This window comes from Nicotiana tomentosiformis, chromosome 5 (assembly GCF_000390325.3).
Source record: "Nicotiana tomentosiformis chromosome 5, ASM39032v3, whole genome shotgun sequence".
In the NCBI taxonomy this organism is placed as follows: domain Eukaryota; kingdom Viridiplantae; phylum Streptophyta; class Magnoliopsida; order Solanales; family Solanaceae; genus Nicotiana; species Nicotiana tomentosiformis.
The window spans coordinates 39,461,538-39,483,932 of NC_090816.1; the positions used below are offsets into that span (position 1 = coordinate 39,461,538).

The 22,395-nt window shown below is 34.6% G+C and overlaps 1 protein-coding gene across 2 annotated transcripts; it reads right to left on the bottom strand.

The window, feature by feature from the left end:
* Positions 1–7,415: 7,415 nt before the first annotated feature.
* LOC104120864 (OVARIAN TUMOR DOMAIN-containing deubiquitinating enzyme 11-like) lies at positions 7,416–22,364 on the bottom strand. Of its 2 annotated transcripts, XM_070174829.1 has the most exons (10): positions 22,161–22,364; positions 21,546–21,774; positions 20,424–20,497; positions 19,771–19,825; positions 19,608–19,682; positions 13,647–13,720; positions 13,517–13,565; positions 9,338–9,422; positions 8,486–8,542; positions 7,416–7,909 (listed from the first exon to the last, which is right to left on the bottom strand). In XM_070174829.1, exons 2-10 carry the CDS (start codon positions 21,726–21,728, stop codon positions 7,866–7,868), a joined length of 696 nt encoding a protein of 231 aa, XP_070030930.1. In that variant the 5' UTR covers positions 21,729–21,774; positions 22,161–22,364; the 3' UTR covers positions 7,416–7,865. The 2 variants fall into 2 exon arrangements, with proteins under 2 accessions (XP_070030930.1, XP_070030931.1); XM_070174830.1 differs by lacking the exon at positions 8,486–8,542.
* Positions 22,365–22,395: the final 31 nt, after the last annotated feature.

The following is a 22,395-nucleotide window of genomic DNA, read 5'->3' on the forward strand; positions in this document are numbered from 1 at the left end:
ATAAAAGTTTTACGAAAATCCGTTCGGACTGGGCACGCAAATCGAGGAGGATAAAATGAGATTTTTAGGGCTTAAGAGCGCAGAATCGAGTTCTAAAACATAAGATGACCTTTTGGGTCATCACAATTTTAATATTTTATTATTATACACACACATAAACATGCTCGAGCATATAATACAATAGATGTATAATAAAAACGTTGAAAATAAAATATGTGTTGAATTTGATATTCTAGGTTCAATCAAATTTTTCTCGCATATTGTAGACTTTATCTTTTGTAATTGTTGCAAATTCCTTATAAAATTGATTATCTATATTTTAATCAAACATATATATATATATATATATATATATATATATATATATATATATATATATATATATATATACACCACCAAATAATAAAATATAATGACAACAAAAGAATTAAGCACAAAAAATGCTTATAACAAATAAAAAATACAACATACTTTTACCCTGATTCAAATCTTCAAACACTATGCCAGACACCTTATTCCTTCTGGATATAGAATAAAAATTTAAAGTGATTTTTTACCAACTACTATTTCATAAATTGTTCAAATACAAAATATGATATTTTAATTGTTCCCAACTTATTGAGCCTCCTATAACTAATCAATATAAAAAATAATTTATAGATTAAGACTAAAGCAAAAATATTACCGATTTGAGTTACAGTAAAAAGTTTTATATCACGTTATGATATTGTGAATTACTCTAACTTCCTAGTTCTTGGGTTCTAGCTTTTCTTGGCTCTCTGAATCTTCAAAACCTATATTTGATAAAGTCATAACATACCCTAATGCTCCAATGCAAAGTGCTTCTCAAACTCCTTAACTTGGTCTACAGTTAAATTTCTTCTAAAACAAAAGCGAAAATCAACTTCTAATCGTTGAACAAATAATTCATCTCCAATAAAGGATTTTAACAATAAATATGAAATAAGAATTTTATTTCTAGTTAAATAACCAACAATATACCAAAAATTTATGAAATCAATATATGACTGCATTACAATTTGATTCAAAAATGCAAAAATAAAATTGCATCTCTACTATAGAGTAAAAATAATGCATCATCAATTACTAACCGATTTTACTAACATGAGAATCTAATTCTCTTCCACAAAGTAAAACTCAATGTTACCATCAATTATTTATGGATTTGAATTATATTCAAACAATTGAATAAGAAACTATATAATTGTGTGGGGGTGGGGGTGGGGGTGGGCAACCCTAAAAGTTTACTTCTCATAGAAAGGTTATTAGAAATGAAAGGATACATAAAAAGAAGAGCAAAGAGAGATCGGAGAAGAGAGAAAAAGTATATGAATTTATTAGAAGTACTTTTACTTTGAGGTAAGAGAGTTCTAGACTGATTTGGATACCATATTAGAGTTATTAACCATATAAAAATTCTTGGTTATGTTAATTAAATTTCTAAATATTAGGAGTTTTACATAGTTCAAGTTATAAGGAGATGTTTAATAGGCAAAGTTAAATTAATTTTAAAATCTTATATATTAGGAAAAATAGTAAAATGACTATTTTGTCTAATGTAAAAATTATTTTTTAAAGGTAAAAAAAACGAACGACATTTCGATAGGGCCTTCGTATTTTTAATATAGTATAGATATAGATAGATATAGATATAGATAGATTAAATATTTTTATCCTAGTTACGATATGTTTCAGGAAAACAATAAAACAATATCAAATTTTTTTATATAATTTGGATGGAGTTACACATCTAAAATAAACAAATAAATAAAGTAGAAAGATTTTAGTATGAAGAATGGAAGTAGTACTAAAAAATATGAATTTAATAAAATGGAATTTGCACATGAAACATAAGAAATTATGAAGGACTACTACAGTTCCTTTTAATATTCAAATCATACAAAAGTTAAACTAACAAAATAATCAATTCCAGATAAATTTTCAAATGAATAATTTTGGCACGTTTAACTATGAAAGGCTACTCATCTTGAATTCTTGATGCGTGAAATTTTACGCGCAATGTTTATACATAAGAAATTATTTCATCATAGTTAGATAATAAATTTCACAAATTATTTCATCATAGTTAGATAACAAAAAAATATACATAAGACATATGTCATGTTACTATTGGTTTTGTTGTAAATATTATGTGTGGATAAATTTTTACACCGATTCATGCTGCAAAATCCTGGTGCTAAAGTAACAGTTGAAGGCTTTACTCATTGAAGTTTGGTTAATTTTAGTTGCAAGACCACTCGTCTACTTTGTTTATATTTTGCTATTCGTAGACAACTTCCTACTTTTGTACTTGTTGTAATTAGTTGCCCAGATAATTCTCATTGTTCTCGACCATAGTTTGAATGAAAGATCAAGGCTCAGTTCAATATAGATCAAAAGGAAAAATATACTCCTTCTGTTTTAATTTATGTGAACTCATTTGATTGGGCGCGGAGTTTAAGAAAAGAAAGAAGACTTTTAAACTTGTGGTGTAAAATGATGCACATATATTTTGTGTGGCTATAAATCATTGTATAAATATAAATTGTTTTCAAATAGGGAAAGAGGTCAGTCTTTTTGGCACGCACTAAAAAGGAAATAGGTTCACATAAATTGAGCAAAACCTCTAGATTTACCTTAAACTTAAAAAGGTTTTGACATTGAGAATTAAAAAGGTTTCTCTTTGAATTTGCTTATAACATGTACTTCTGATACTTTATATGAGCGAAAAATACCATTATTAGTTGATGTCATTTATATGAGCAAAATATAACATTATTTAGTAGATGTCATTTATAGGAGAAACATATGCCAATATTTAGTAGATGTCATAAGATAGAAAGAAGTTTCAAGAAGAAAATGAAGGATGTGAATTGAAGTGTCGACCAAAGGGCTTTTTTGTATTATTTATCATATGAAAATGCTTAGAAATCACCCAAGGGAGGTTTATGCAATTAGTTAATGTAGAAAAAAGGGACGTTTCTATAATTATAAAAACTAGAGGAGTAATCCTTCAAATGATGAAAAAGTCTGAGAAAGGTCAATATGAATAAAGTCCTTTTAACATATGTTGCTTAAGCAAGTCTTCGATCGGTCGACGCACTTTATTCCTGATGGATCAATCAACCTTTTTGTGCTGAGTAAAAGAAAGCCACGTGATGTTAGATAGTTCATCCTCGGATCCAAGAAGAAAATTTAATGAGAGAATAAAGATTACCCTGTATTCGGAACCAAAATGTTGGGTTTTTGGACTCAAACTATCAAAATAGGCGGAAAAAATAACTGATTACCTTTTTATATATTGTGCATGAAATACATACGCTATATCTTAATGGCACGTTTGTCCGTTAAGGTATAACACATGAATTATGCGTTATACCTGATTTTCAAAAGGCGGTCAAAGTACAGTTATAGCGCATATATTAGATGCGCTATACCTGAACTTGAAAAGACAGATAGGTATAGCACATCAAATATATGTGCTATACTTGTTTTAAAAAACGAGCCAGTCTCCTTCTTCGGGACAAAACACAAAAAGACAGATAGGTATAGCACATCAAATATATGTGCTATACTTGTTTTAAAAAACGAGCCAGTCTCCTTCTTCGGGACAAAACACAACCCCTCCCCCCACCCCACCCTACCCCATTTTTAAAAGCTTAAAACTCTATTAGAGCCCACCCTCCCCGAAATTCGTGTCCCATCATTATTTTAGCGATCTTACACCCGATCCAAGGCATTGTCATGTACTAGAACTCTTTTATTGTTCGGTTCGATAGTCAAATCTTCATTCTTTCTCAATTTAAAAAACTCGAAAAAGAGATATTCCGAATCACTTTTGTAGTATAACCCATGTATATAATTGACTAATTAGTTGTTTTTACTGTATTGTATGCTTTTTGTGATCGCTTTTTTGAATTTTTTATTTTTTTATTTTTTATCCGGATTAGTTTATTTATGTGCAAAAAATTATGAAAATTGTATATTGTTCATTTGTTGAATAATTACTGTTATATGTGACTTTAGTGTTGTACATACAATAATATGTGACTTTAATGTTGTTTAGTGCCCTTTAGTGTTATGTAGTGCCTTTTAATGTTATGTAGTGTCCTTTAGCGTAATAGAACTGATAATAAATTTTAATTTATGTTAGTTGTTGTTTATGGCCATTTAGAGTAGTGTGACTTTAGTGCTCTTTAGGATTCTTTAGTGTAGAATAAAAACTATGTATCTTCATAAACTACGCTGCCGAAATTTTGTGTAAAATATAAAAGTTAACAAACAAATTGTTATGAATGAAATAAATAATTAATAGTAAAGTTTTAAAAATAATATCAAATAGTTAAACAAATTCAGTATTTAGTATTATTTTAATCGAGAATAAGATTATTAAAAAATTGATAGTACATAAAAGAGATTGTGCAGTTTTTGTTTGTTTAACATTATTAAATTAAGATATAAATCATTATGAACGCAAAAAAAAAAACTTTAATAGTATTTTTTATATGAATGATTATTAAAAATATCGAGATTAGTTTAGAAAATTAAATATTTAATTTTCTTAAAACCCAAAAACATCTGAAAAAATATTGACAGTTCAAATAAAACCCTGCCGAAGTTTAGTCGAAAACTCTAAGAAACTAACAGATAAATAAATATTTTATTTATCAAATTAAGTAATAATATAGAAAATTTATCGATTAAATATTAATATAAAAAATATCACAAAATATTTTAAGATGTTAAACGATTAAAGATATAAATACTTTAATTAATCTCCGTTTCAATTTATGTGAACCCATTTGACTAGACACGAAGTTTAAGAAAAGAGATAAGACTTTTGAACTTGTGGTGTAAAATGAAGCATATATATTTTGTGTGGCTATAAATCATTGCATAAAGGTAAATTATTTTCAAATAGAGAAAGGGGCCATTCTTTTTAGCACGGATTAAAAAGAAAATAGGTTCACATAAATTAAAATGGATGGAGTATTATTCAATTTACAGACATCGTGATGGATCCTCCGTAAGTGCATCCTGGACTTGTTGTTCCCTCGCTACTATTGCTCCAGGGTAGGCCATAGGTCTTCACAAATATGGGATGGATAGTTGTTGTCCCAGACCTTCCACTCCATACGTATAGATGCTCATGACAAGAGAAATCAAGTCAACATTCAAGTTAAAATGATTCTCGTTGAATGTGTCCATATCTCAAGTGTGGTTGCCAATGTATTTTCCCACCATCCATATATTTGTTTTCAACTTTCTCGCCCGCAACATCCACTTACAGCCTTGAAACCATCTACGACAAATAACCTTATATACTTGCGTAGATAACTCATGAACCTCGATCTCACGATAGTGTTTTATGTTGTAAATTCGCACCACCCTGCTAAGGCACGCTTTATCAGCAAAAAGTATTTTTTTGATAGCTCCGTTGGTCTAGATTCATCCCACATTGCTATCCAAATGTCATCAAGATCCCTTGTGGGGGAATTCACATCCGGTATACTGGGCAACTGATCAAGGTAGGGAATCTCCCTTGAATGAAAGGGCACATGGGACTCGTACACTCTAGGTCTAACGGTAGGTGGAGTCTGCATATATGGAGTATGCTCATTGATGGCATCATGCTCCCTCGTCAAATCAGGTTGCTCATTCTCATTCTTATCAGTAAAGCGTGTTTCCTCATCAGAGAAGGGTGTATCATCTCCAGACTCATCATCATTGTTGTCATAATCACTATCATCTTCCTGACTCTGTGCATCTACCAGATCCTGATTAAATATATCGTTTACAGACATTTGAGTCATGACAGGACCTTCATGTTGCTCATTTTCGCTGCACAACATAAAATAATGAGTTTCTCAAAGTCATCCCAACATTATATATTAACTTTATCTCTTTAACTTATAATTCATAATCTGTTGATAGCCCATGATGCACATTATCGAGTTGCTGATGACTTGCGAATGGACCAGCATAATCCAAACCACCAAAATTGGGCATATTCCAACTGTTGGTTGGTTCATAACTTGTAAAATTCATATCTGGACGGTACCCCCTTTGGAAGATATGAGTGTTAGTACGAATACGATACATAAAAATAAATTATACTAGAACAAGAAAAATTAAAATTTACCACTCGGTGTGTGAATTATGTAAACTTGAGGAGAAATTATGTCATCGCTCCTCATTTGCTCGTGGAGATAAGTTTAGATCTAGCCAGACTCTTTCAAACGGAACATGTTTGGATAAAACTGCTCCAAAAACACCACTAGAAGATTGAGGGTTATCCCTATTTTGCGGAACCTCAATATTGCAGACGTCTTCAAACTTGACGTACATTTCCAGCATTTTTATCACAAGAAGTTCCCGGTGTTCATCCGGAGTCCTCAAAAAATCCTTCAGAGTTTCATCGTCTTCGATGTTAAACTCAGCATAACAAGCAATCCCTTGCGGAGTAACGAATATGGATATCTTCCGGTTACATAAATATTAACCGAACGTTTACTCACACTCATTCTTTTACATATCAAAGATACCAATCTATCGTACTCCAATGTGAGTGATAACTTAACAATACACTGTGGAGAACAACTATAGTCTACTGAGTTATTCTCCATGACAAACTCACCCCTCCCTCCCTCCCCTCCCCCCCCCCCCCCAATACAATGCAATCCTAAATTTTCGCACTTCAAACGTTATGACAAAGTGCAGAAAAAATTAAATACACAAATATTTCTAAATGAGTAAGAAAAATACAAAGGATGCTGAAGAATGAATTTTTCGGAATGAATTTTTGAAGAAGGAATGAAGCTCCTTAAATAAGCAAATAATCTGTGCGAGGGGTACAATAATTGAAGGGTATAGCCCAGCATTTAATTTATGTGCTATACCCACCGATTATTGTGGGTCAGTCAATTAACATGTATAACGCATGTAATTCATGCGTTATACCTTAACGAACAAACGTGCCGTTAAGGTATAGCGAATGAATTTCATGCGCTATATATAAAAAGGTCACCAGTTATTTTTTCATTTGGAGTCCAAAAAACCTAACATTTTGGTTCCGGGCTCTTGGGAAAGTAACATATTCCTTAATGGGATTGCTCTCCCACCAGGGGTGTACCAAACTTTAGTCGAGGGGTTCAATTGAAAACCCTCCATAGCAAACTTATACCATGGAAAAAAGGGTAAAAGCATTTTTTTTATATAGATATATATCTAAATTATTGAATGCCATTGACATACGTTCTTACCTTATGTTTAACATTTTTACATTTTATTGAATCTCCTTATGCAAATTTCTGGTTACGCTATACTGAAGCCAACAAGCAAATACTACACGCTGAGGTTAGTGATCAAGAAATAAGAGGAATAGCGAGAGAAAAGAGGATGAAATTTTGCCATATGCATTATCCTGTAGCATCTTGCAAACACAAGTAGTCAGTGTAGGAATGTACCTATTACTTTTCAGTCAAGCTATATATGTATATCATTACACCTCGATCTCAAAGTAGATAAAGTCGACCATATGAATTATCAGTAACTATTTTCCTCATCCAATGTAACAAGGTTTCCCTATAATTTGACTATTCTTTATGCTGGTTTGTAACCCTTTTCATATATCCAGACATGGACCAGTTACACTTTCACATAGGCAGTGAAAATATTGTAGAACATATACTCATATTAAGTTCTCACTCATTGTCACTAAAGAGTAGTGACTGCAGTAGTACTCCACACGGCGACTTGAAATTTTGGATCTTCTCTATGCAAAATGCGTTTCCTCGAGGCATTATACTAAATTGCAGCTCTGAATACTTTTGCTGATGAAAGCCTTAGAAAAGCCAATGCTTCTTTCTGCGCACTCTAGCAGGCACCTCTGTTGCACATCCAGATAAGAATAGCAACATACATATCAGCAACCAATGATAGGCAATTTCGTAAGGAAGAACGGAAACAGGACAGGCAGAGGCTGGTAGCCTGGTAGAATATGGGTTCAATTGGTCCAACTGAACAAGGAATAATATATGTATGTATGTACTCCCTCCGTTTCAATTTATGTGAACCTATTTCCTTTTTAGTCCGTGCCAAAAAGAATGACCTCTTTCCTTATTTGGAAACAATTTACCTTTATGCAATGATTTATAACCACACAAAATATATGTGACTCATTTTACACCACAAGTTCAAAAGTCTTCTCTCTTTTCTTAAACTTCGTGCCCAGTCAAATGAGTTCGGAGGGAGTGTATATATATATATATATATATATATATATATATATGTGTGTGTGTGTGTGTGTGCGCGCGCGCGCGCGCGTGAAAATCACTAAGATTTCAACAAATATTTAATTCTGAAACGCATCATTTCAAACGTGTAGAGGATTTTGTGGTAAGAACTAAAGATTGAACCCATCGAGAGTAAATTGTGAATCTGTTTCTGAGAACAGGGCATATACCTCCAATCTCGTACAGAGAATTGTAGTGCACTTCACTCCAGAAACTCAGCCACAATTCTAAAAATTAAGAAAAGCTGTTAAAAGTATGAACACATAAGTTATAAAGATGAGAGAAAATTCAACACCCTAGGACGAATTAAGAATGCAAACCAGAGTATAAAGCAGTCCTATTTTTGTATTCATTGAACATGCATAATTTGCTCACCACTACACGGTTCTTCCATGGTAAGTATTGGAACAATGCATTTGAAACAAACAATGATCCGTCTTGAACCTAGCCAACGTTACTTAATCATTTAATTAGATTTTCCTAGATCATCACCAAACAGAATGTTTGCCTATTTAAAAAAGATCAGCTCAAGAACATCCTCAAACAAACATGATCTAAAATTGAACTTCCTCCGGAGAATGCATTCAGTTACTATAGTACTCCCTCCATTCCAATTTATGTGAGCCCCTGGGCACGAAGTTTAAGAAAGAAATAAAGACTTTTATAACTTGTGGTCCTAAACAAGCCATAACATTTGTGTGGCTATCAAACTTGTGGGTTAAACATTCCAGATTATTTGTGTGCCTATAGAAGGTTCTCATAAGGATATAATTGGAAGTTTAAGTTAAATTATTTCCAAATTTAGAAAGGGGCCATTCTTTTTGGCACAGACTAAAAAGGAAATAGGTTCACATAAACTGGAATGGAGGAGTACATGAAGAGAACTATCAAACACAAAACATCATCCGATGTTAGTTTATTTGCAGAGGATTATGTCTGTTGGTAGTAACAGCTAGCTAGCTATCTATGCAAGTACGTGCGCATTGCATTATGTGTGTGTAAAACAGACAAGAAGTATGTACCTCTAGAAGGCTGTATGCCCTTAGGAAGGATCTCAATGTAGCCATTTTCGCGAAAAGAAGTGACCAAACATATTTTTACTCCATACTGCAATCAAAATCCAACAGAACGCAAAGAGTTATGACACCAGCAGAGTGGCCCACCAAATGATGTGTATATAGGAAGCTTAAGCAGCATAAGAAAGAAGAAACCGTTAAAGCAACTTCAGAAAGCAAGAGTCTAGAAATCCTTTAGGTGGAAAATCTCCAGATCTAACCTAGTGATTTAGAGGCTAATAAAACTTGATAAAATGTAATATAATTTCTCTATATCCATTATAGGTCCCTGATCATGTAACCTTTGATTCTCGAACCTTCTATGTTCTCCAAAATTTACTGTAACTTTGCGGCAAGAATAAACAAGTTCACATTCGTGAAATTCTGCATCCACACAAGGTGGGTTTTTAGGAAAAGAAATAGCCACTAGATGTCCTGCTTTCTGAGTCGCTTTTACGCTTGGTCCCGTGTCAATGTTCTATTGTTAGTGTAGATGGATTAAGGGGAGGAGATATATTGGAGACTTTATTTATTGATATTACACAATACAGGCTCCTTATGTAAGAATCCTAATCTGGTTAAATTCAAGTACATAGTTATTCTCATACAGTAAAGTAGAGAATATCCTAGAATATCATATAAAATATTCTACACTGTTCTAGTAATCAAATATAATAAATCTGGACAAATTAATCTAGAAATATCTACCATATAAACTACACGTACTTTTTTGGCAGAATGGCCTAATAGCCCCCTAAACTTGCATCAAATTTTAAAGCCAACCTATCAACTTCTAATTTTTCCATTGTAACACCTCTACTTGATAAAATGAGTATTAATAAATACTTTTGACTGTCGACCATGCTTATGTGGGTGATGACGTAGTTGACGTGGCCAAAATACGTGCAAATCACACTAGTATTGTTATAAATAATAAAAAGACAAAAATAAAGAAGAAAAATACTACTCCCCTTCTCACTCTTTCTTCCGTCTCCTCCCACGTCCCATTCCCCTTTCTTTCCCTCATTTCCTCTCTTTCATTAAGTCCTCCCCCCCCCCCCCCCAAAAAAAAAATAAAAATAAAAAAAACCTCTTCCGCAACCAGCCATGGGGTCTGGTTTTTCCTAAATGACTCTCTTCACATCAAAGGGTTTGATTTTTTCTGGGGTTTGGTTTTTGTGAAATAAGGGGGTGATGGTGGTTTATGAATGGGGTTGCTGTTAAAAGCTCCGACCTGGTCATTGATCCTCTCTTCCTTTTTTTCTTTATTTTAATTTTTGTGGTGTTTTAATCTGTTTGGTCTCTACAAGTGGGCGGTGGCAAAAGGTTCAAGCAAGTAGCTATTTCTTTGGATGGTGCTGTCCGTAAAGAGACAGTGATGAGAGAAGGACAGAAGGAGGATTTTCATGCGAAAGGAAGTATTCGAGGAGCTCGGTTGGTTTGGATTTGCCAAAGGCATTTTTCCGGTGACAACCTCGCTAGAGTGATTTTGGGATTGTTATAGAGGATTCTGATGATCCATCCAAGCAAATTTTTGGATTAAAACTTGGTTAGCATATATATTAGGATCTGAACGGATTAGATTTGGATTCTTATGGTTGAAAATGGTGGCAGTAGGGTGGGGGCTGTCCTGGTGGAACTGTGATGAAGATGAAGAGTAAGAAGGAGAAATTAAAATTTTTACTAGTATTTTGATTTTTTTTAAAAGGTAGGACCCACAAATTACACATGTCAAATAATAAAAGGACAAGTATGTGATGCGCCATTCTGTCAACACGATTGAGAAACACGCTCATTCAAAGGTGTTTATTAGTTGTGCTTTTATCAAATAGAAGTGCTAAAATGGGAAAAACAGAAGTTGATAGGCCAGCTTTAAAATCCAGTGCAAGTTTTAGGAGCTGTTAGGCCATTCTGCCTTTTTTAATTTTCAATATTTTCGTTAAGGGATTGATTTCTTCAAATCACTATCCTTTCACCCTGAAGGAAAGATAGAGAACAATAACCTACCTAGGTTCAATCTCGAAATCGTCGTGGTTGCCTATACAAAGTCTTTATCCATTCAGTTCTATTCAGAACAATTTTATTCCAATACTAATATGCGTTTCAAGACAAATTACGGGCTTCTAAAACTAAAGATTCTCTAAATCTCACATTTGTTCCTACAATTACATACTATCTCTAACCAAACTAAAAGCTCCTAACAAACATCATAATTAATCTAAGTGTAACAAAGCTAAGCTTTAATTCCAACTATTTGGTATAACCAATATGGATCCTTTACTTTCTTTGTGTTTTACTCTTAATAAGTTTTACATTAGTTATGATAGATTGTAGATTTTTCTAAACAATTTTCTTTTATGTGATTTTAGATTTATTTTGTCTCCCTATTAGCACATTTAATCATTATATTCTCACTCCTCTGCAAATCGAGGTCTACATAAAACACGACCAAACCATCTCAAACGACTTTCTTTTATGTTATCCTTTATGTTGCTCGGACTCTCTAGAAATGTTGTCACACTCGTCTAAGATCCTCCAAAAATGCACTACTCTTGGAGGATCTGACATGCACCCGACAACATATTTGACGAGTCCGAGCAACATAGGTGCTTATCCTGTATGTGTTACTTGCTCCTCCTACTTGATATGATCATTTCTAATTATTACGTGTCCCACATTGCTTAAGGGAATGGATTGTTTCTCCATATACAGTCTTGGACGATCCACATCTCATGAGCTAGCTTTTGGTGTTGAGTTAGGCTAGTGTCCATCTTCCTTACATAATACCATAGCCATGCTCATCCTTATTCTCGGTTTATCCAAAGTTGGGCCCCCATGATATATTATCCATGTACCAAATGTCCATTCCTGCGCCAGAGGAGGGGGTGTTAGGTATCCCATGTTGGTTGAGTGGATGAATTGTTATCTCCTTATATGATCATGGGGCAATCCTGACCTCATTAGCTAGCTTTTGAGTTGAGTTAGGCCAACATTCATCTTCTTTATACTAATCTTGTCTAATTTTGATGATCGCGCATTCTTAATATCTGTATACTATCTACAACATTACCAACATTCATTCTCAAATAACAGTTTGTCTTGTAGCATCCTACAGAACTTGTCTTTCACTCTATTATATATCTTCTATCACACAACAATTCCGTAGCATTCCTCCATTTCAGCCATCTTATTTTAATTCTATGATATGGACCTAAATATGGTCACTTGTTCCAAGTTAAATGTTCTGGGAGAACCTCAGTGACTGAGAGTATATTCTCTTCCAAAAGGCGTAGCGTCTATCTAAAAGCACACGTGCCTGTGGGCTGTGAGGGATCATAGTTTGACCATTTGTGAATGGCGGCTATGCTATATCATTGATAGCAAATTTTCATATTAGTCGACTCGTACAGCACCACGACGAGATGCCCTAGTAGATGGGGGACAGGTGCTCCGACTCTATGAAGTACACATGGTGACAGTTTATGTCAATGACTATAAGGACTCTCCAGTTAAAGTAAAGTTATATGTTTGTAGGATGTGATATCACAGTATCAACTTATGGTTATAAAGAAAATCACAGTACTTATACAAACCCTAATATCTTCGTCTAATTTAATCTAGATCACTAGCAATATTATAAAGGCGACCTTATGGGTTGTAAATGTGACTTTTACCTGCACATGGTAGCACAGTTTGACATGGGACTTAGTTCTCACAGTATTGACTAGTCTCCAACTGCTCTGCTCTGATATAATATCAGCAATTTGATTCCATTCCTAGTTTAGAAAACTACTGAAATTCATTTTTGCTCATCTAGAAAAATTTAACAAGACAACTTAATGAATTTGTTTTCACGCTTTTAAGAGGATTTCGTTCTTACTAGAAAGCTACATTTTGCTCATCTAACAGGATTTCCTCTGAAAAGTTTCCATGTCCTTGTTATTTCTAGGGAACAACCAAAACAATTGTAAGTTATAAACCACCCAAACATGCTATACTGATTTGATGTCGGACGGGCACACATCCTACTTATTATAGAGCACATTTTTAGTTATAAAGCTGTCTTACAATGATCCACACCTGCTTACACATGTATTGAGTTATGTCACTGAAGCAGTTTGATACAGAAAAGAGAATCTCACTTACTCTATCTGCAGCTGCCTGGAGAGTGATATGATCTCCCCATTCCCCCAACCTGGGTTGAACAAGAAATACCTCAGTTAATGGACTGTAAGGTCTTCTCCAGGTAAGACTATAGATTGAAACCAGAATTCACCTCTTCATCTTCTTCCGGTAGCTTCTGTATTTCATGGGAACATAACTTTCATATAACTTTCTGAAATGCTTTAGCTGAAACAGAACAAAAACCAAGATAAGCACATAGGATAAATGGAGTTAGAACTTAAATGGATTTGGAATCTTAAGGATCATATTTATGGGGCACCATTCCGAGCCATTAGGTCAACCTCATAAACTAACAAGTCTTATAAAATATTGCGAACTGTTATGAGAAAACAAAATGGTTTTTAGTATCCTACTATTGTGTATAAGTAGCCATCCTTCGAAAGATGAGTGCAAGGAAAACTCGAAGAGAAATGTCAAAATGAGACCTACTAAAGAAAACCTCATATTGACCATACAATGTTGTCACAATATTTGATCTGAGAATAATTGACTTAACAACATTTGCATGTCACTGGACAATAATCCAATGTATAGTTGTTTGATGTGATAGCAGCAGAGATCTTGACCTATTTCCTGAACTTATACTTCTAAAATTTAAATATTCATGTGTTATACTCAAGAGGAACAAAAGTTGGTTCTTATCATAGAAAGAATGAAGAAAACCAAAAAAGTACGTGGAATGAGGTAAGACAATGATACAAAGTATTAGGTAAATCTGGGGTTAATAGGGTTGGCATAGTTCCTATTTTTTTTAGGAAGGGGGTTGACATCGTTCCTATTCGGCTATTCCCTAAACATTTTAGAAAGGGCTCCTATTCCCTAATCATAGTTTGGCAAAGGTTGAAATCCTATTTTTTGGGATCAATATTGATCCTTCTTTCGTTGATAAATTAAGGTCAAATTATTAAAGTTAGTACCAAGGAGGAGGTAATGCAAAACTAGAGACAAAAAGTCTTACAATGACTCCATTACAGTTTCTTCATTAACAAGTCCAAGAAGTCTAGAAGCTGTGCTAAATGTTCTAACATACTCTCCTTCCACCAGACATACAAATTGTACATGCATCTATATTTTACAAAAGATAAATGCTGTTTTTATCTTCCAAACATCTCTTATTCCTCTCTAACCATATTGTCCATATGATGAGGGGTTCAACCTTGAGGTTCTGAGCATGAATCCATTACACTTTTGAAATTATAGTTCTTTTTTTCTTTTTGCAATTTTAGTGAATTCTCACATATATATCTATACTTAATGTTGAAAATACTGGGATTACTCTAACCCATCGACTATATGCTACATTATCCACCGCTGCTAGTTTTACTATAAGCATTTGATCTAATTATACAAATTTTATGGTGACAAAAGAAAGAACATGAATTTCATTGTGTCAGACTAGAGTAAGGCTGTCCAACGGGACGGGCCGTCCCGTCCCGGCGCACTTAATTCTAAACGGGATGGGCTCATGTTAAACGGGACACGGGATAGCCATTTCGTCCCGTTTATCCCGTCCCGTCCCGCGTCCCTTTGTTTTTTTTTTTTGAATTATAGCCGTTGGGCAACGACTTCAATTGCAAAAATAGCAGTTCCCAACGGCCAAAAAGGGCCATATTTGGCCCCCACCCCACCCAAAACACCCCTACCCCCAAACTTTTAATATAACCCCTAAGTTTATTAAATTACACTTTGGCCCTATTTTCTACTATAAATACCCCATCCTTCTTCATTTTTTCCCACAAAAATCAATCATTCTCTCTCAAATCTCTTACATTCTATCTATATTATTCTCTCAATTTTCTCACAATCAACTATCAAGTGATAAGTTTCAAGTATTTGGGCAAATTTTTGGAGCAACTTTCAAGCTTCAAATTAATTCGTCAAGTATTTGGAGCAATAGTTTGGGCAATTTCTTCAAGTTTCAATATTTAATTACGGTGCACTCGTTCCATCTCCTAATTTTAATATATAATTTTTGCACATCATTTTAGTGCTTAATTTTTGTGTTTACTTTACGTGTTCTATTTTCGTATTTCATTTGTGTGTTTAATTTTTGTGTTAACTTTTTAAATTTAATTTCGTATTTAAATTATGGCACCTAAAAATGTATTTGGCGTATTTAAAAAAACTAGTAAAAAAAGTAGTAAAGGTGAAAGTAGTAGTAATCCTAATCCTAACCCTTCTCCTAGAATTAGAAAACATATAGATGAAATTTGATGAAACTTTATTTTCCCAATCCCCCGCATGTTATAATATTAATTTCGGAGAACAACTAAATCATGAAACTTTACAATGACAATTTGGCAATGATATTTTTATTGAGGATGTAGAAAATGAGGAAGAAGAATTAAATGAAACACCCACTAGTCCCGCAACACAAGCTCCAACTCAGAGTCAATCTCGGTCTGGAGCTTTACCTCCTGTACCTCCTGTAAGGGGTAAGCCTAAGGGTGAACGTCCCAAAACATCACTTGTATGGAAATGTTTTAAACATGACAAGAGTGGGTTGCTCTAGTGGTGAGCACCCTCCACTTCCAACCAAAAGGTTGTGAGTTCGAGTCACCCCAAGAGCAAGGTGGGGAGTTCTTGGAGGGAGGGAGCCGAGGGTCTATCGGAAACAACCTCTCTACCCTAGGGCAGGGGTAATGTCTGCGTACAAACTACCCTCTCCAGACCCCACTAGCGGGATTATACTGGGTTGCTGTTGTTGTTGTTGATAAAGTCAATCAACGTGCTACATATGAAATATGTAAGCAACGATTTGCGCACACCAAAAGTGGTGGGACGGGGGGTTTAACTAGGCACTTAGATAGGGACCACAAAGTTTTATGGATACAAGCTAAAATAGAAGCCGGATAAATACCGGATCCTAGCACCGGTACTGGCACTCCTAATGGATCTGGCGGGGGTTCTAATTTTTTACAACAGCAGCTTGACCCTGCTTCTAGTACTATTTTATGCCCCTATAACAAAGATAGAGATCGTGAGAACTTAGCAAAAATGGTGGCTGTCTGTGGCTTACCTTTTACTTTTCCTTCTCACCCTGCTTTTGTGCATTATATCCAAAAAACTTATAATCCTGCTTTTCAAGGTTTTTCTAAGACCACGGTTAGAAATGATGTTTTTAAATTTCAAACCGAATATCTTAGTTACTTAATGGCTTGAAATTATATTAAATAAATTATAACTCTATTATAAATTTATAATTACTAAAAAATTTCATTAAAAGTCTTTTGTTTTAATATTTTATAATTCTTTACTTAGTTTCCTAATTTCCGTTTAACTTTTAAGTTTATTAAATAAGTCAAAAAACTAGCCGTTGCAAACCATAAAAACTTAGTCATTGTCAAAACAATAGTCGTTGCCAAACTTAATGCTTAAATTTTTTTTTTAAACGGCACTTAAGGCCCGCGAACCCGTCCCGTCCCATTCCGTCCCATCCCTTCCAGTTAGTTTTGTCTCGTCCCGTCCCGTTGGACAGCCATAGACTATAGTATTTTGAAAGAATAAACCAAACAAAGTCAACAGAAAAAGAAAAAAAATACTTAATTAAAAAGCAAGAGGGGACACATGACATGTCTGTCCTCCGGGGTGCCCAATTCTAGAAAAAGAAAGGAAAGAACTAGACAGGCGTGAGATATAAATCCCCGAGCTCAATTCCAGAAAAAGAAAGGAAAAAACAAGATAGACGTGGGATTTGAAATCCCAACTTTACTTGTAAAGGTGCACCCAATAATCATTAAACCATAGGACTCTTTGAGCTTGGGTGCGCGCGCGCGCGCGCGCGCGCGCACACACATATATATATATATATATATATATATTTTTTTTTATGTGTACACACACACACACACATATATATATATATATATATATATAAGTAGCCTTGAAAAGATATAATATTGTTATATATGATCTAGGAAGAGGAGCATAGGTGCATGTAAACCCATACCCCTCCCCTTAGATACGCCCCCGGAAGTTACTCCTCAAAAGTCTTTCTACATATGTTAAGGGTAAGGATAAGTGTGAGATATCTTGTTTTAGAAAGCCTCGAATTTTCCTTTAGAGAAGAATGGATATAGGCGACCTCAACTATATGACATTGAGGGTAGTTGATTTAGTGATTGGACTGATTAATACCAAAACACGCCCCCAGGGCTTTTGGTCTAGTAGTAAGAGCGTGATGCTTAGTTTAGACACATGCCATGGGTTTGAATGCTTCCGGATACAGAAGTTTGGTATTTAAGTGGAGAAGAGTAGAGGGAGCGCCTGACCCATTATCCGCCGAGTTTCGAACCGTGTGATACTTGAGGATTTCTCAGTTATCAAAACATGTGTGTACAGGTTCATATCCATAGATTGAGGAGGGTTTTTAAGTCTTTGAAGTTTGAACACAGCGAGCAGGGACGGATCTACATATTAAATTTGGGTGCTCGAGCACCCATTAACCTCAACGCAAAGTATGTATAGAAAATTTGAGGAAATGAATATAAAAGACTGCAAAAGCAATGAAGCAAAAAGTTTGATGGGTTCTTTGGTTGTGGAAGAGAGTCGGAGGTTTAAGAAAGTTTGAAGGTCGAGGGTTCGATTCTGTCTCCGAAGAGGCCTTTTAGAAACAGGCCAATTATTTCTGTTTTTTGTTTCTTATATTATCAAGCTACTTTCTCCTTTTCTTTCTTTCCAGTTTTCACCAACCACCTTTTTTTACCCAATACTACTTAAATTTCTTTTTGCTGACTTTGTTTTATCTTTTCTTATTTTACAAAATCTAATTCACTATAAAGAAAGAAAAAGAAAAAGGACTCCAAAGTTCAACCCTCCCGAAGATGAGCAATTCCTCTCGAAGGGACAAACCCATAAATCTTTTTTCTCGTCAGTTGTGTTATCCATCACTGTTTTACGACGTCCTTAATATCAATACCATGTGTTCTCTTGTTATTTTTCATCATCATGTTCAAATAGTTATATTTTTATACTATGTGATTGGTAATAACTTTATGCCAAAAAAGGTTCAGCACCCACGAACTTAAATTCCTGGATCCGCCACTGACAACGAGGGTAACATTTTAGGAAATTTGCTTTTTCTTTTAATCAGGATTTATGCAAAGCTACAAGTTCAGATATTTGATTAACTTTTAGGAGCCATAATTCATGTATTAAAGGAATCAATTGCCACTTCTTTTTTCCAACTTTTCCTTTTCTGCTTGAATTTAAGAATTTATTCCAGTTGCTATTCTTTAGTTTCTTTTCAGTCCGCTGTTAGCTTCTGCAGAATGACTCATGCTTCCTGCTGCATAAGAACTTCAGTTAGCATTAGAACTTGCCTCTTCTTGCATAAATATGAACACAATTTGATCTAAATGCCGGCACTAAATTGATTAAAACATCTTTGGAATTGCTATCGGTTGGCGCAATACCTATTTTTTTGTTAAACTCAGTCACTTTGACATGGATTTAACAACGAAAGACTTTCCTTGATTCTACTAAACCAAGTCCTTGAACACCAGCAATTATAAATTTTTACCTGTTATTTCATCTCTTCCTTAGCTACATCTCAACCTTTGTATTTGGGTATTCCTATCATCCAGAAACTCTGTAAATGATCTTGTAAATCTCAAAACTCCCTCGTTCAACTAAATCTTTGAGTTTGCAAATAGATCACAAAAATATGACAGAATATTTAAAATCAGAAAACTGCAATCTAGCAAAAATGGCATTTTCCTATTTTCAGTGGCCATTATGCTTGCAATAGGTAACTCTGATAAAGATAGCCTGTTGCATTTAATTCAAACATGAGATTACGAAAAGCACAAAGGCTACAAACATTATTGACACTTTGAATTATCCTTCAGGTACACAACCTTCAAAAGCAAAAACCTGTTTGTTTCTGATGGTTAAACTAATAATCTTACTAGAATCAAGGAAAAAGAACCTAAGCTGGAACATGTGATCATCCTAGAGAAAAAGGATCGTCAAACATAATCATGAAGTAGCTTTCATACCATCTTGTTTTATAAGAGTGATGAGATGAAAAGAAAATTTAATGCACGCACACCTGTTTGACAACCTCCTTTCTCACATGCTTATGATACTCTGGATTATGATACAACTGATCTGCAAGGGCTCGAAACTGTCCAATAAGTCAAGGAAATAGTCATAAAAAGCACACGTCTATCAAGTGTAGCAATGGCTTGGTAGACTAGTTAAAGGAGACTAACCTGGCAATTTCCATCGCCTTGAATTTGAAATTCAGCAAGCCCATATGCTGCCAACCTGAATGATAGATAACATTAATTCACAAGAAGCGCATTTCTTGCTGATAATACCCAAAAAAGTACAGAGATCCCTAAAAGTAACATGTCCGGCCTCTTTAAATAGCTTTCTTACTGTGGAGTTTCAAGCATGACTAAAGTTATAACTTTTGACTTTTCCCATAAATTATGATTTCAAGTATGGATCACAAATAAGCAGTTTTAACTATCCCCTGGAGAAAGATACAGTGTAGAGCGACACCCCAAAAAAATTTTTTTAAGCAGAGGGCTATATCTATTCTCAGGTTGCATCGTTTGAGCATACAGCAGTTTAAATTCTATGAAACCAAATAAGATGGAAAATCCAGCCCTTCGATTAGAACCCCTGCGGTCATATATCTGGCTTGTCCATTTCAGTTTGTGGTTTCAAGATCAATATTGTTCTTATACTATGAAGAGAAAGAAAAGAAAAAAGAATGGCTAGGCAATTAAATTTCTAGCAAATTTGATGTAATGCCATAACCTAGCATATACAGACCGAAAAAAAATAATAATGGGATAGGGACTACGAATTTGCTGAATGTCAAGCTTATGACACAATAAGTAAAGTGATACACAACCTGCCAGAGAGCCTCTCATGGTCAAGTGTTGCATGATTAGGATCAGGTATCTGCCCAATAACCCTCGGAGTATGCTGCAAAGACAGTAAAATTATAAGTGGAATTGATGGTAAGTAGCATATGCTTACAAAAAAAACAAGTACAGCACACACTATATCACTACTCACATCAATGCAACTCTGTACAAAAACTCATTAACTAAGTTGCTCGTACTCGAGTGCGGGTGTCCGATACGGGTGCGGATCTAGAGGTCAGACCCTTCACGATCTAAATTTTAAGTTCGGGGGTACGGATCCAGGTGCGGGGAATGGCTAAAAATAATTCCAATATTAAAAAATAGAGTTATAAAAATGTCTAACTTATGAGACATTACGTGGAAAACTTACAAGGTATTCCGAGAAGAAGAAAATATTGAACAAGAGAAGAATCCGAGAAGGAGATAAAAGGAAAAGGACTGACATAGAAATTTCAATATACAAGGTATTCCATTTTCTTCAATATCATCCTAACTTTTGTTTTGTTTTCAAAAATTATAGTATTTGTCCCGAATTTCTCCGTCGATTTTGGTCAAAGTAACAAAAATTGGTTGACCAGATCCGGTACGGATCCCACACCTACACCCACGTCGTGTCGACCGGGTGCGGCACTGAAAGTGAACAGTCCGAGCAACTAAGCTCATTAACATATTTTTTATAATTGCATACGAACAAAATGTCATAAGACCACTATATTTCTATGAATGATAGAAGAAACTATGACTCCGCCTGTGTGAGCTTGCTCACATTGCTAGTCCCAAGCCGGAATAAAGGAGCAGGGTTGCGGTAGGCTGGCTTAAACTAGACAATTTCATGATAAGTTCTCACATTAGCCAACTCCAACTTGTTTGGGACTGAGGCATAGTTGTTTTGATGTATAGAAGAAACCCTATATTTACAAAATAAGCTGATTCTTGATAACGTACAACATAACAATATTGGAACTATGTCAAAACAGAAAAACAAAAGAAGACTTCTTCATACATATAGAAAATTCTCTTATTATTATAATTCTTGCTACAAAGAATAATAATTTCGAGATAACATAAAAATTTTGTCTAGTACAAGCAGCAAATATCAAATGTACCGGGATTGAGTCCAAATGAGAGAGTCGCTTGCCAAGCTTGCCCCCATACCTCAAAGCATTTTGTTCTTCTTCTTCAGCCAATATTTTCGCAATGGCATGATCATCCTCAGTACCTTGTGAACTGCTATTCAAACTAGACGCCGTCGAACTCGAGCTTCCTCTTGAGTTTCCATATTCAGTCATATTACAATCAATAACTTCTCAAAATAGACCAATACAACAAAAATTCCTAGCAAGCAACAATCCCCATATCAAATTAGGATACGATCAGGTCACATAAATGATATGGAGTAACTTTATTTAATAGCATTGATCGGTAAATTAGAATAAATGCTAAGTAGCATATAACTTAAATCATCCAAATAAAATTAGGATTGATACATAAGCTCCGAAAAAAAAAAAAAAAAAAAAAACCCCAACAACAGAAAATGGAAGAACTGTAATCTTTGCGAGGATCTATCAGATACTTGTCCGTATGAAAGACCCACAGTTGGAATACGAAGTAATGTATCTAATTTTGGATGTGAATTTTGATCTCGATTCCTTTAGCCCTTCTTTTATAGTAAAGAAAAAATAAATCAATTCATGAGCTAGATAGAGCAAAATTCGAAGTACCTTTTGGCCTAGTGACGAGGAAGAGAAACAAATGCGATTTTGATAATTCAAGAAAAAAGGAAGTAATAATGAGATTTTGATAATTCAAGAAAAAGAAAGCATAAGGGAGAGGGGTGGGTGCCGTAGTAGAGGAAAGATGGCAAAGGAAAGCGAAGAGTTGGTTGTGAGTCTTGTGAACGTGGGAACACTTGGATTAGACGTCATTCCATCACCTCGACAAGCAAAGAGATAAATG

Bases quoted from the DNA above. Each gene is read 5' to 3' on its own strand.
- LOC104120864 (XM_070174829.1), bottom strand. From the start codon at position 21,728: ATGACTGAATATGGAAACTCAAGAGGAAGCTCGAGTTCGACGGCGTCT. The intron at 13,566-13,646 runs GTGAATTCTGGT...TGTTCAACCCAG, and splicing joins TACCGGAAGAAGATGAAGAG to GTTGGGGGAATGGGGAGATC. The intron at 8,543-9,337 runs GTACATACTTCT...CTTAATTTTTAG, and splicing joins GGGCATACAGCCTTCTAGAG to AATTGTGGCTGAGTTTCTGG.